At 37.3% G+C, this 14,501-nt stretch overlaps 2 protein-coding genes across 6 annotated transcripts; both read right to left on the reverse strand.

The window, feature by feature from the left end:
- On the reverse strand, window positions 1–941 carry LOC140797076 (transcription factor bHLH147). The gene is made up of 2 exons (XM_073150365.1): window positions 876–941; window positions 1–752 (listed from the first exon to the last, which is right to left on the reverse strand). The coding sequence occupies exon 2, from the start codon at window positions 688–690 to the stop codon at window positions 115–117; it is 576 nt and encodes a 191-aa protein (XP_073006466.1). The 5' UTR covers window positions 691–752; window positions 876–941; the 3' UTR covers window positions 1–114.
- A 3,331-nt stretch (window positions 942–4,272) lies between these two features.
- Window positions 4,273–13,587, reverse strand: LOC140792957 (ATP-citrate synthase beta chain protein 1-like). Of its 5 annotated transcripts, none has more exons than XM_073144223.1 (17): window positions 13,457–13,587; window positions 11,761–11,896; window positions 11,549–11,651; window positions 10,017–10,082; window positions 9,805–9,928; window positions 9,334–9,468; window positions 8,593–8,653; window positions 8,431–8,507; window positions 7,605–7,760; window positions 7,385–7,513; window positions 7,081–7,213; window positions 6,834–6,961; window positions 6,543–6,648; window positions 6,349–6,425; window positions 6,171–6,241; window positions 5,164–5,448; window positions 4,273–4,644 (listed from the first exon to the last, which is right to left on the reverse strand). In XM_073144223.1, the coding sequence occupies exons 2-17, from the start codon at window positions 11,858–11,860 to the stop codon at window positions 4,569–4,571; spliced, it is 1,827 nt and encodes a 608-aa protein (XP_073000324.1). In that variant the 5' UTR covers window positions 11,861–11,896; window positions 13,457–13,587; the 3' UTR covers window positions 4,273–4,568. The 5 variants fall into 5 exon arrangements, with proteins under 5 accessions (XP_073000324.1, XP_073000332.1, XP_073000350.1 ...); XM_073144231.1 differs by having other exon boundaries at window positions 11,761–11,900; window positions 13,457–13,579; XM_073144249.1 differs by having other exon boundaries at window positions 13,452–13,567.
- Between the last annotated feature and the right edge of the window lie 914 nt (window positions 13,588–14,501).

A 14,501-nucleotide genomic window follows, 5' to 3' on the forward strand; every position in this document is an offset into this window, starting at 1 on the left:
TATGGTTAATTTTTTTTTTCCAATTCAGTAACGCCATTGGCCGGCGAGGGAAGTCCCAGTACTGAAGAGAAGGGAAGGGAAGAGATATACAATAAAATTACACGAATTGATGGATCAAATCGGTTGAGTCAAACCGGTCCGGTCCGGCGTCGGCGCCGGCGCGACGGAGCAAAGGATCTCGGCGAGCGCGGTCATGGCTCGGACCTGCATCTCGAGCGCGGGGATGTAGTCCGAGGCCTCCGAGAGGAGCGTCGGAAGCGATAGCTTCCGGCATCCGGGAACCAGGCGGCCGAGAACTCTCGCCTTCCTCTCGATCTCCGGGGATGGCGGGGGCGGTGCCGCCGTGATGGTGGCGGAGGGAGGCTTCCTTGCCGACAGCCGCCGCTTCGCTGACCTCAGCCTGATCGGCCGGTTCGAGAGGATCGCGCGGCTCCACCGCGTGCGGCCGCGTCCCGCCGCGGCAAGGGCTCGATCCGCCGCGTCGCGGATGGCGCGGCTAGGAGATGTTCCAGGCGGTTGGGAACGGCGGACGCGGCGGAGGGCTTCGAGGAGCTTCGAGGAGTACGTTTTCTGCTCCGTCTCCATCCTCCACTTGGAAGAAGACGGCGGCCGGGCACCGTCGATCCTCTTCCGCTTCCTCTCGCCTCCTTTAGCAGCCGAATCGCCGCCATCAGACGTTGAAATGACCATCGGAACTCGCGAAAACTTCTTCAAGTACAAGGACTCTACTGATCGGTCGCTCCTTCAAATCTCTGTTAAAAGAAATCACAACTTAGATCGATCAAAGAAAAAACAAATAGTAACGCATCCAATCGTTGAGATCTTCGACCGAAAAGAAATGCTGCGATTGGCATAGAAAGAAATCTCGTTATTACCTCAGATCGATCGAATGAACGAGTAGAGAGAACGCCGCGAGAGAGAGAGAGAGGAGATGGATGGACAAGAGGCAGGGGAGGATGCAGGGGATTATAAAGGGTGGTGGTTAATTAAATTAAAGGGTAATTCTCAAAAAAGACCCAATAATTTTTTCAATTTCCGATTAACATCTATGTTTTAAGGATTTTGCATCGGACACCTTTTTTAATCCCATATTTTCTATTTAACACCCTACTGTTGTTACTTTGTCTTAACTATCACTAACTCTAGTTTTTGTAATTTATGTAACTCTACAGGATTAAATTATTAAAATACTTTAAAATCTTTATTTTACGTAGACTCACACTAATTAAACGATTTCTAAGCTATATTCCACCTTATCTTACCTTACCAAATTAAAAGAATCTCTTCGTAGATCTGATCAACCTATCATATCCCACCAAATCAAAACTCTCTCCATTATTCCCCAAAGCATAATGTAATCTCTTCCTCAAACCCAAACATATACCCCACTAAAATATGAAACATGAATAACCATGAATGTTGATTATAAACTCTTAAACAAAATGAAATAGATGGGTGGGAGAGTAATTTAGGTATAAATTATCAAACACAGATGTCATTAAAAAATAATAAAATATAAGGTGTTATTTGAAAATATCCCTAAATTTAATCTTATGATAGTTTGGGCTTAGCTCAATGACTCGGTTTAGTTCGGTTGATGGGTCGACGATGCAGTAACTTATAGGAGCAGCTCAGCAACACGATAGTTTAGAGCAATGTCTCAATGACGTTCAATTGGAGCAATAACTCGGCAACACATATAACTTAAAGCCTAAATTATGTGGCTTAGTATGTTGGCCGGAGCTTAATAAAGCCTAAGTGATGTGTCTAGAGAGGGTTGCCCATTTATCCGGCTCATATATAGCCTTCAAGATTTTGAATGATAAGAAAATATATTCTACAACACCAACCAACAATAGTATAATTCATAGGTAGGTATATGATTAAGGAGGCCATAGGGTTTACTACAATCCCAAATAATCATAAAAAAATTGTTTGATGGTTTAATGATTTGGCTTAATGGTTCGCCTCGATTAATAGCTCCGCACCATAACTGCTTGGAGTGATGTCTCAACACTGTTTAGTTCGAAGCAATGGCTCAGTAATGCACATGGCATAAAGTCTAGACTAGATGGTTTAATATGTTAGCTAGAGATTAATAGGGTCTAAGTGCTTATATATCTAGGTAGAGTTGGCACTTTGTCTAGCCCATATTTAGCCTTTCAGTTCTTGAAGGACCAAATTAATATATATTCTGTAACAATACCCAAAGGGTTTGCCACCTTTGTAACTCTTATTGCTAGATGTCCACCTGGTGGCTTGTTGGCAAACCGACCATGAAGTGTTCTTGGCAGCCCTTGAAGCAAGGCTGATTGAAGCTCAATATAGATGGTGGCCACTCCTCTCAAGTCGCCTAGGAGAGCATTAGTATAGTCCTTCGAGATGAGAAGGGTATGATTCTTTGGATATCCTAGAAATCTATTCCCATCGATCATAGATTATTGGTGGAGATGGATTTCTTAGAGTTGGTCTTAGCTAAGAGGAAAATAACTTTCGTTCCTTAGAGGGTTTACAATATTGCACATATTTTGTCATTTTTCTCTTGTAATCCATTTACCCTCCCAATATATTATGCAACACTAACACTTGTAAAGTTGGTAGATACCTCCCCTAAGACTAAGAAGATTGTGGGAGTTGACTCTAAGTTCAAATAATTATTATAGCAAAAATTATTTGACAATTTGGTGGTTTGGCTCAACGATTCAATTTAATTAGGTTGATGGATCAGCAATACGATAGCTTAGAGAAGTAGCTCGACAGTACGACAGCTTGAAGCGATGTCTCAATAGCATTAATATTAGAGCAATAGCTTAGCGAGACATATAGCTTGAAGCTTAGACTAAACGGCTTGGGTATACTTATTGGAGCCTAAGTGACTATGTGTTTATGGAGGATTGACCGTTTATTCAGCTCATAGCTAGCCTTCGAGCTTTGAAATGATAAAATGAATATATTCTACAACACCAACCAACTCTTGTAAAATTCGTAGGTAGGTCTACGACCAAGGAGGTCGTAGGGTTGACTATAATTCCAAATAATTATTGTGATAAAAATTATTTAGTAATTTAGTAGCTTAACTCAATGGTTCCGTTCGACTCAATTGATAGCTCAGCAATGTGTTAGTTTAGAGAAGCAATTTAGCAGAACAATAACTTAGAATGATGTCTCAACGACGTTTAGTTCATAGCAATAACTCAACGATGCATATGGCTTAGAAATATAAAATTTTATATTCTCACTTACCTTCTAAATTTAAAAAAAGAAAACATTATAATACTAATAGTTTTTTTTTTGAGAAATAATAGTAATAGTAATTCCATAGGGGTGGGAGAGAAAAGGTCGGATATGATCATATGAGAGGGGGCACACCACGTGGGAAGGAACAAAGTGGAGTAACAGGTACAGGGTGTGAGTGTGTATGAGAGGAAACAGATCACGTGGTGGGAAACCATGAGATCCAATGGATGGGATTGTAATTCCAACTTAAGCCTCAGACTTTACACAGACAAAAGTTTGGCGGGGTACACACACATCCTCTCTCTCTCTCTCTCTCTCTCTCTCTCTCTCTCTCTCTCTCTCTCTCTCTCTCTCTCTCTATATATATATATATATATTGGATAAGTGAGTTTAATTGTGTTCCAGTTAACTCATTCGATATGAGCTTTTTTAACTAATGAAATACTATGCTATTGGCAATATCCATGCCTACTATTATTATTTTTAGGATTTTTTAACTATCACCACCTGCATTATTAATCTCATTGCCAGAAAAACCTCTGGTGCAAAAACCATTTGTCTGTTGATGCTGCCATTTTACAAAACAAAAAAAAAAATTAAAGAAAACTGTTATTAGAATAAGAACTCGCTATTGATGGAGAATGATCCTTTCTAAATTAAGTGCAAGCAAATGCATCACCTGTGAAAGACCAGAGTAGCTAACAAGTACGATTACTAGTAAATTGGTGATAAATGCGAATGTATGAAAGACAAAAATTAGGTGATAAGTGTGACATTGGCTGAGGTAATAGAAAGAGATTTGAGTTTAATGGTCTTTGTCACCCACAATACTTGTTCACTTAAATAAACTCCAAATTAGTCACTATGGCCAAACAATTTGTCCACTGAACGTAGCCAAAAACAGAGGTTGACATGATCTAACATGATCTAACATGATCATGCGAGTTAAAGAACAAGACAATGCCTACTTCCATGCTCAGAAACATTACATTAGGGTCTCATTTTGAAAATGGCGCAGACGCTAAAAACTGTGTGTGCAGAACAAAGTACCTCCTCAGCCTTTTATTTTCCTTAAAAGGTAAATACAAAACAGAGAATTATCATATTGAACCAACTGTTTCTTTACCATGTTTGCAGTGCTCTATAACCGTACGGGACGACCGATAGGAATCATGTTAAATATGCCATCTAGAATTTTCGCAGTGTGCGACAAGATGTTTGATAAAAAAACTCAGAGAGCCCTGCAACTAAATACCCCAGAAGAAGAAAAACAAGACAATGCAGGGAAAACAGCAAAATGCGATCCTCATTACACTACATAGACAAAACTTTCACTTTGTGTAGAGAACATCTTCCCATGGATGACGGTAGAGCGGTTGCTTCAGTCTCTTCTGATCAAAAGAGTGCCTGTAGATCCCCAAACATAATTAGTCAGCTTAGGGCATAAATAAGAAAAAAGAAAATAAATGAATTTAAGAAACGATATTAAAAAAAGAAAAATAGAAAAGATTGGTTCTCTAAGTATCAGAAGTGGGGTTTGAAATATCAAGAGCATCATCCTGATTCCTGAGCAACAAGGACAAATATTTAAGCACATAGGTGATGGGTCATGCCGAGCTTTTGACTACATTAGACATCCAACCTGTTCAAAATTGTCTCATTGACTATTTGTTTCCTTGAGACGCAGCAGGTTAATTGACTAATTATCTTCCAAGAGGGACAAATGAAATACTTTTTTCTTTTACGGGATATCCTCAGGTAATTAGCAACAACAACATTTCAGTAGGGACGGAGACCAAGGTAAATTCCATTTTTTGTTTGGATAGAACTATAAGACATGAATATAATGATATTAATGAAAAGAACACAGCAGACATTATATTGGCAATGTGAATGAAAAATATGGTAATGGGACATCTGACTCACCCAATCAGACCAATTGAACGCGCCAGTACAAAGAGTCCATTCAGATATCCAATCTCCACAATCTCATCAATCTCTTGTTTGCTAAACATTCCACTGCCAGCAAGAAGATCCAAGAAAAGGGACCCAATTGCACCATCAACATTTAATACCAAGTTATTCGCCTTTGAGAGAGTATAGTTTTCAACTTTAACAGCATACTCCATGTACTTTACAGAAGGAAAATTAGTATGTGCATATTGTTGCAGAAGCTGCACTCTCTTATCTCTGTTGTCTCTACTCTTGATCCTAGAAAAGATGAACCAAGGCAGGTTAAAGAATAACGATTGTGTAAAAGTTAACAAAGCGGATGAAAGCCAAAAAGGAAACATATAATAGAATCAAGTTTTAGTTGTTGCAGTATTACTGAATATTTGCTTCAGTTATTAAATAAACAGACAAGTTTGCAAGTAGAGCGTGATTAAAAGCATACAAAGTAAAGGACTATATCCTATGATAATCCAAGCATATCTGATAGTAATTGAACAAGAAAAAGAATATGGCGGCATGAAAGTGAATGCCAGCAAATTATATGTGAAGATTTCAAGAATCATCATGTTATTAAAGGTTCTCCAGGAAAAAAAGTAACTTAGATGCATAAGATAGGCAAACAGAATAGCTGCTTCAACAGTATCCCTGTATAATCTTGAATTCAATTAATAAAATTAGACCGGACCGTTATTTATATGTTCAATGTTGTTGTAATGCTATTGACCAAGTTCTACATTTGATAATGTATTCATGTTTCAGATTTTTTAAGGCCTTTGATATGGCTCTTTCATAATATTTACCACCAAGGGTTGAAGTAATGCTGGATGCCCCCATAAACAGCTAATGTGGCATCATCCAACTTGTATGAGTTGGAAAAAAAGTATGGGTTGGCAAGGGCCCTCCAAGGTCATATATTTTCTCAACTATATCTGTGGCACATAAACATATTGCATATTGATCCTTAATCAGACAAAAATTACCTGTGCCCAATTCCAGGTACACGGATACCCTTCTTTTTCATATTTTCAACAAACTCATAAGGAGTAAGACCCTGGGATGTAATGCAATACAGCATAGAGTGAAATGTGTTAGCTTACAACAATAACTATACTAAAGAAGCAAGTAGAGCTGCTACGTGTTAATTATTAGCTAACTCACTCTGTCATACGCATCCTTGAAATATCTAGCAGCATCGTCAATTGCACCACCAAATCGGGGACCGATTGTGAGCAACCCTATTCAAAACTCATTCATTGCATTCTCATAATTTCATGAAATTCTTGGATGTTGCTAGTGGGAGCTATTAAAAGTTGTGGCAATCATCAATATAAAACATTAAACATTGTGCTTACCCGACACCAAGCTGGACACTAAATCCTTTCCAGCTCTTGCTGTTACTATAGCATTGTGGGCGCCAGAGACACAAGGACCATGATCAGCACACAACATGATGCAAATCTGCCAATTAGCAAATGCTTATGAGCTCATCTATATGGAGAATAGAATCTCATCCAAGATTCTCTTGATGTCTATTAATCAAGTTGACTATTGACCTTATTAACTCAGATAGCTGTTCCAAACCAAAGAAACAGTTGAAAATACAAGACAGCAATACAAGGATCAAGAAAACTTCTTGAACCAACCTCAATGAACTGTGTGCAATAGCGGGGAAGACTACGTTTGAACCACAAAAGAGAAATAACATCGCCAACTCCATAACCCCTCTCAACAATAGTAGACATGGGCACACCTGCATAACATGGTTCTTCGCCTGCAAATGGAAGTATATAACTATATATCTGATAAACTTTTCCTTTGGTTTAAAACTTAAAAAATGGTAAAGAATATCCCATAAAGCTTAGAGAATGATTAATGAAGCATGTATCAAACCTCTATCATCAGATATGGTGGAGATAATATGTGTTGGAGCCCGAACCTTCCCACTTTTAATTGCAGTTTTAAGATCCTCAGGAATTGGTGGTGGTGTAACCTCAGATACAGCATTAATCTTCCCTTCCTGAGCCTACCAGAGAGATATTTACACTAGTTATGAATACAAAGGGTTGATTTCTATTCATACTCATAAGTAACAATAGCTCATGTCACAATGCATGATATATGCTACTAGAGTTGAGACAGGGAGAGGGTCAATTCTTCCCCAGCATAAATGCATTAATTCATATTAAAGACATACTAGTTTCTCAAAAGTCTCTTGTATTGCAGTCTCAAGTGCTTCATATGAAGTGGGAACAATGGCACCAGCTTCCCTTAATGCCTGATTCTTAGCTTGTGCTGATTCCAACTCGCCACCACTTTTGGCTCCCTAGTTTGATGAAGTAGAAACATGAAACAAGACGGCATAAATCAATGAAATAAGATCTGGTACAAAAATTTAAGGCTTAATTGTAACTCACTGCATGCCCAAACTGCACTTCTGATTTAAAGAGTCGTGCACATGTTCCGCTAACCCAAGCAACTACTGGTTTATGAACATTTCCTTGTTTTAAGGCCTCAACTAGAGAGTACTCATCTCTACCTCCCAGTTCACCCAGGACAACCATCATCTTGACCTAAAATCCAGCAGCAATATTCACAAAAGCAAGCTATTAAGGAAAAGAAAGCCGTGGTTCAAATTGAGATATTATGATGCATAGAGTAGACAGTTACTGCCTTCTGTTATGCTTACTTGGATCAATAATCTGGTTTGCAAGAGGGAAAAGGCTCCTCTGAATACAGAACTTAATTTAATGAAACATATATGCCAAAACTATGGAAATATAGTTCTGCTAGAATGAATAATCCTTTTCAAAAGCCAGGACATGGATTTCTATGTAAGCTGGAACAAGCAAAAAATGTGCACATGCTATTGTCACACAATGAATAAGTAAAATGACTTCAAACTCAAGGCTCAAATAAAAATTATCTTTGTTGTATGAGAAAGGTTTGAAGTAGCACTAATGTCCAGAACTAGAATTGGTACCACCAAGTGGGTTTGCATCATGCAAATAAAGAGAAGTTCAATATATATATACACACACACTCGATCTCTTTTATGGGCATCTCAACAACTGAGATTGAGGTAAAAAATGGCCTTCCAAGTTTCTAGCCCAGACAATTACAATAACCTGATTGCTTCAGTGTCAACATCATGGACTTGAAAGTAGAAGCAACCTTTATCATTGAGAACAATTTTCCTTTTTTACTATAAACTGATTATCTATGAATTGTTACATGGCACACCTGAGGGATATTGTTAAACCGCAGGACATGATCTGAAAGAGTTGAGCCTGGAAAAACATCTCCTCCAATTGCAATGCCTGAAAATGTTCGAGAGCATCCAGACTTACTAATTACTGTAGCACCTCCAAGACAGAACTTTGGACACATATATAATAAAAGTACCTTCATAAATTCCATCCGTCACTCGCGCAATTGTGTTGTAAAGCTCATTTGACATGCCTCCCTGTAATCATATATTAAACTTCACATAATTTAACAGCGCAGAGAAACATAAGAAAAGGAACTATATTTTCCATGTCAACATTTTGCAACAATGTTACAGCAGAAAAATACCCAGACAATTCATTTTCATCGAGCCACTAGGACAACTACAAATGCTATCTTCTTTCAGATTATTATTGATATATCCACTTTAAGATATGTTAAGTTTAGTAGCTTATGGCCTTAATTTTGTTTGGTAGCTGGGAAGGTGCCTTTCTCGACATAAAAAGAACCAGGTTCTACTTCTATTGTTCTGTGGTGTTTCCATTTCAACCCTTGATTTGGTAAAACAACATAAATAACCACTGCCTGATAAAACTTCAGGCTTTTCACTAAATGAAGGGGGAAAGGAACTTGATCTAGTTCTCTGCCTTCTTGTTCTATACTAGTAGACAATGCTAGCTTGTATCACATCAATAATACTTAAATACTAGAAAAGATCCACCAAATGCTCTACAATCCCACTATCAGATCGTTATAATTGATCAGAGATCCCTGATTCAGATGAAGGAATACCATTACGTACAATATAATAAGAACATCTAAATCTGCAATCTAATATAAGAATTTCACTAGATGCAAGCACAATAAGGACATAGAATATCCTATAAAGAACGTGAATTTTCATCAGGCAGAGCATACCGACTTAGAGACAAATCCAACAGATCCAGGTCTATAAAGCTTGCAATGAATAATGTTATCAATTGTTCCAGCAGTGTCACCAATTTTGAAAGCCCCAGCTTGAATGCCCCCAACAGTGGCAGGTCCAATGATGACCTATCAACATCACCACAGTCAAGAGAAAGCTTTTTAGGAAACTGATAAAGTCAATACAGGACTAGCTCAAGTGAAAGCAGCAAGAGCAATAAAATCTTATAATGATTGCCAGTTGTTTACTTTGCTACACAAGAACTATATCATATTTCAAAATGTTACTCACATTTAAGAATAAAAAATAGCAACAGATCCTACTGATTTCTATCATTAATCACATATATATATATATTTTCACTAAAACAAAGGTCCATTATTTTTATAGTTACGCTGCACAAACTTGTACTTGAACTGCTTAATAGCAGTTAACTAATCCAAAGCTCAAACTATATTTTCTACCTTATTATTAGCCCGTGCATAAGCAATCAGCTGCTTTGTGTCCAACTCTGGAACACCTTCAGCTATAATAGCTATAACTTTAATTGTTGGTTGTTTCAGAGCAGACATGGACGAGGCAGCAGCACTGCAAATATAGCAAACATATTAACATAAAATAGTGCATGTCAAGTGATAGCATATTACTCCATTACATGTACAATAAGTTCACTGACCTCCGAAATGATGCGAAGTTGATAAAAACATCAGCAGTTGGATGAGCACTGCAAGCTGCTTCAATGCTACAATAGGAATCATGATAAAAGAAGATCATTGTGGCACATATTCGGAGCATGTCAATAATGTAGAAATAACTGTCTACCCATTGGAAGCATGAAGATTGAAGGGCATCCCAGGTCTGAAATATTGAATGCTCATAGTTCTGTTATTAACTAATTACTCATGCTTGAATGAACATTTTGAGTTGCAATTCATGTCTTTGATTTTATGTTTTGTTAAAAAAAGTTTAAGTAAACCCCAATCAAGTCTTATGATTTAATATATTAATACTAATATTTCTTCTATAGGTTGTTCTCATGCCTATCAGGGGTAATGAACTAATAAAATATGTGATCAATACATATCAGAAAGTTGATGCATCTTGAATAAACATGAGGTTATAACTTCTAGAATTCTCGGCAAGGCCTCCAACAGAAAGTCTTTATATGTAATGAGAGTCGAGACAATCAATTAGAGTCCCACATGATTGGCTTCATCTAGCCGCAATTTACTTCCTTCTCCTGGCATAACTAGAACTTACAAATTGTTGTCTTCTGTCATCTGATACTCTCCTACTTTCGCGGTACAAAAATGGCCTGGATCAAGGTAGTATAAAGTTCTTGTATCATAGATCTTTTTGCTGATCAAATAAAGCCACTTATTAAGACGGGGAATTGCTTGTCAATGAATGAAGATATTATGCAAATTAGAACAATAAGATTTTATCAACCTTCCTGTCCAAGTATGAACTATCAAACTATCCTGCCCATGCAGCTTAAGGTAGCAATGCATACAAGGATTGTTGAGATTATTGGGATGGTAATGATTATACTAACTTGTGTCGCGCTGGTATTTTTGCATGCTGAAGCATTCCACCAAATAAAGGCACCTATTTCAATGGAAATGCAAACTATGTAATGTTTAAGCGGCATACCGCCATGTCTCTCTCAAACTGAATCTAATACAAGCTCAGCAAGCTCAGCCTTAGACTGTGGTTTAGATCATGAAAAGGTTGACCTGCCAAATTGATAACCCATGAGTTGAATTGAAACTGAAGGTTCCAAGTCTTGAAACAAAAGATAAGAATGTGAGGCCTTGTTGCATCCACATTTCGGGATAATTATTGGACCACATGATAATAATTATGCAAATGTCTGGTCAACATTATCAAAATCCTTATCCGGATCATTATTCAATACCATTTATAATTTTGGTGTGCACTGTGTACAACTGTGACAATCAATGTTTTGTAATAGGTGAAAACCCCATGAATTACTGTTACATTGAGTTATAGGTGAAAACCCCATGAATTATTTGTTCGCCTGACTTATTTGGTGAACATATTAAGTTTATATTGGAGCTTAGCTTTTGGCACATTTATTGAACAAGGTAGGTTCAGGTTGGCACTCTGATTCAAGCATATGTATCTCAACTGAAATAAATAAAGTTGCAACTTGAGCAACAGCCAAATAGAAATATCTTTACTCACCTTGAATGAACTGGAATGGCTATTTCTTCCTGACCAAAAAAGAGTTTCTGAAACCCCTCAGAACCAGGATTGATAATACCAGCAATTGAAGGAGTTTCCCTCCCTGTAGAACAGATAAAACTCAAGATCAGCCGTTTTACTGACTAAAATATAAAATATCAACATAGCAATTATGTCTCATTTAAGTGATGGAATTAAACATTCACACATACCACAAAGAAAGTCGAAGTCAAGCATTCTTTGGATAGGAAGTTGCTTATAATTGTAGAACAATGCCTGAGTATTTCGAGAGAAAAGTTGTCCCGAAGCCATGATGCTAGAGCAACCTCAAACAGATCTCCAGTCACCCTTTCTAAGGAAAAAGTATATTTTTGTAAAGTAGAGAATCATCAAAATAATTAAAGATACTTATATGGTAGACAGTTGTACAATTGCGCAAAAATAAACATAGGTTATGCAATAACTTCAATAGTGAACACTTGCAAAGGTGCAAGTTAGATTTTGTGGTAGGTTAAGTAACAAACAATTGCAAAGGTAATTGATACTTTTACAGTTGTAGAAAAGGTATGTGATTGGAGTTGGACTACAGGAAATATTATGTTTATGTAACTGAGCTCATTACTTCGGTTTGTTGAAGTCTGCCTGTCAATATGATGAAGTTTCTGAGACAAGGTTTGTCAATTATGGAAAAATATGAAACTCTTAATAGCAAGAGAAAAAAAGAGTAATACTATGCTTATAAACGCTTTACAAATATTCTATAAACAAGATGACATGTCGACTTGATAGTTTCTCTCTGCATCTCATAACCATCACTATCAATGAACAGAATAATACCACATCAAAAGTGTTTGTAAAATATTTATGAAGTGTTTGTGGGTGTAGCATTATTCAGAAAAAAAATGATCAAAGATTCATATATATATATATATATAGTAAATGCGACCGACAAGAAAAACCAAATACATTTGTTACATGCTGGACAGACAGTAAATTGAAAACTGAAAAACATTTTGAGTATCAGTATTTTATTAGATACGACAAACATATTAAGAAAATGTCCTTTTACCAAACTAACCTAGATAGCTGTACAAAATATTAAAAAAAACTTATGCAAAAAATGGTAAGAAACAAATATGAACATGTTAAGATGAGTTCCCTATGGAGTAAATAACAACAGCAGAAAGGTTTTTGTTCTTTATTGGGCCCAAATCTAACATCTTTTGCAGTCACAATAGGTTTCTAAAATGTGTGTTAAGGCATGCACTAAGATTGGACCACAGCCATCTCCCTTAAAAATGGTATGTAAATCATCTCTGTCTTTAAGCAGGAGAGCGGATTCGTGTTTTCCGTGGTCCACTTGAAAAATACCAAGTTATGAAACAAATGTACGTAACCACCACCTTCGACTATTGAAGCCTAGAGTACGTGGATCACAAGAAAAGCTGCATGTTTGCAACCACGAAACTAGACATCCTCTCGTCAAAAGGAATGTTGAGGCTTGAGGAAGCTCAAAGTCGATTATGGACGTTAGAACCACGAATTAAAAGCATCTCCAAGCAAATTTGCCAGATCTATCCGTTAAATCACCATTTAAGAAACAAACAATCAAAAAATACCAAAAGGAAATAAGACATTTTGAGATATCAGATCCGATCACAGATCTCGCACTCAAAGAACTCCGCGCCTCCAAATCAAAGCAAGATATCAGATCGAATCCGCAGAATGCTATACAGATCAAGAGAAAATGCGAGCAACAAAGCCGGAAAAAGAGTAAGATCTGATGCCCGGATCTACCTCGACCTCCGGAGAAAGAAAAAAAAAATTCAAATTCCACGACGGAAACCTTAAGACACATCGGACGAAAAAGACGGGAAACGGCAGTAGGAAACCAAATCCACACCTAACCTCGAACGAGACGATCTCTTTCGCGAGAGCAAATCCAGCGAATCCAAGAACCGGAACGGAAAAAGAGGGAGAGATTTGGATGGTTAAATAGAGACGATGCAAAAAATGCACTCCATCTACCCCGCCAAGCGGCAAGCGGAGATAAGAGAGAGAAAGAGAGAGAAAGAGAGAGAGGGAGAGAGAGAGTGACAGAGGGTGCGTGAGTAGCACGTGCGGAGGTGGCCGTGTTGTTTGTTTATTATAATTAACAGAAGGACAAATCTATGGCCAACCAATAACTACACCGGAAGCTTCCCCAACTACCTCAAATCTATAACCATGTGGTTCTTCCAGTTTTTTTACTTTTTTTTGACCGATCTACTGTCTCCTCTAAAACATATTACAATTCTATTTATAGAGCTTTCAAATTATTTATCACAAACTACTTTAATTTTTCCCACTAAATAGTTATAAAAAAAAAATTTCTTAAAAGAAATCGCTCTCTCTCTCTCTCTCTCTCTCGGTCAACTGTTTTTACTACTCTAAGATTAATCAAATCTACAACTCCTGGACCTTTATTAATGCCTAGGATGCCACGTGGGGAAATGTGATGCGAGAAGGCCGGCCGGTGAGTTAGTTGGAAATGGCCGTACATAAATTACTATATTGCCCCCAGCTAAGAGTGCAGGTACGCAAGGACCTTTTATTTTTTTTGTCGTCATGGGATTATTGCGTACCGAATCTTCGGGGACCGAAGCAGTTGGTACTGCTGGAAACGTCTTAACCAACAGCCTACCGACGAACACCTGAACCACCTATTGCTCGTTTTTATTTTTCGGTAAGGAATAGTTATACGTGGACACTCTAAATTATTATTTTCTATGTACACTTAATTTTTTTTACCACATATAACTGCCGATCTAAAAAAATTCTTTTATTTATTTATTTATTTCTTTTGTGTTTGAGAGAATATATATAAAAATTTTAAAAGTGTATATAAAATATAGTGATAATTTAGAAAATCTAAGCATGCAATCATTGATTGAGAACTATTGCTTTCCATTTG

Source organism: Typha latifolia, chromosome 1, assembly GCF_019914945.1.
Source record: "Typha latifolia isolate L0001 chromosome 1, TyphaL0001v2, whole genome shotgun sequence".
Lineage (NCBI taxonomy): Eukaryota > Viridiplantae > Streptophyta > Magnoliopsida > Poales > Typhaceae > Typha > Typha latifolia.

What these genes read in the sequence shown, in the direction of transcription:
- LOC140797076 (XM_073150365.1), bottom strand. Translation starts at nt 690, where the DNA reads ATGGTCATTTCAACGTCTGATGGCGGCGATTCGGCTGCTAAAGGAGGC.
- LOC140792957 (XM_073144223.1), bottom strand. Translation starts at nt 11,860, where the DNA reads ATGGCTTCGGGACAACTTTTCTCTCGAAATACTCAGGCATTGTTCTAC. An exon ending in AAGTGCAGTTTGGGCATGCA is followed by an intron (nt 7,514 to 7,604) that starts GTGAGTTACAAT and finishes TCATCAAACTAG; the next exon opens with GGAGCCAAAAGTGGTGGCGA. An exon ending in CACCATATCTGATGATAGAG is followed by an intron (nt 6,962 to 7,080) that starts GTTTGATACATG and finishes TTCCATTTGCAG; the next exon opens with GCGAAGAACCATGTTATGCA.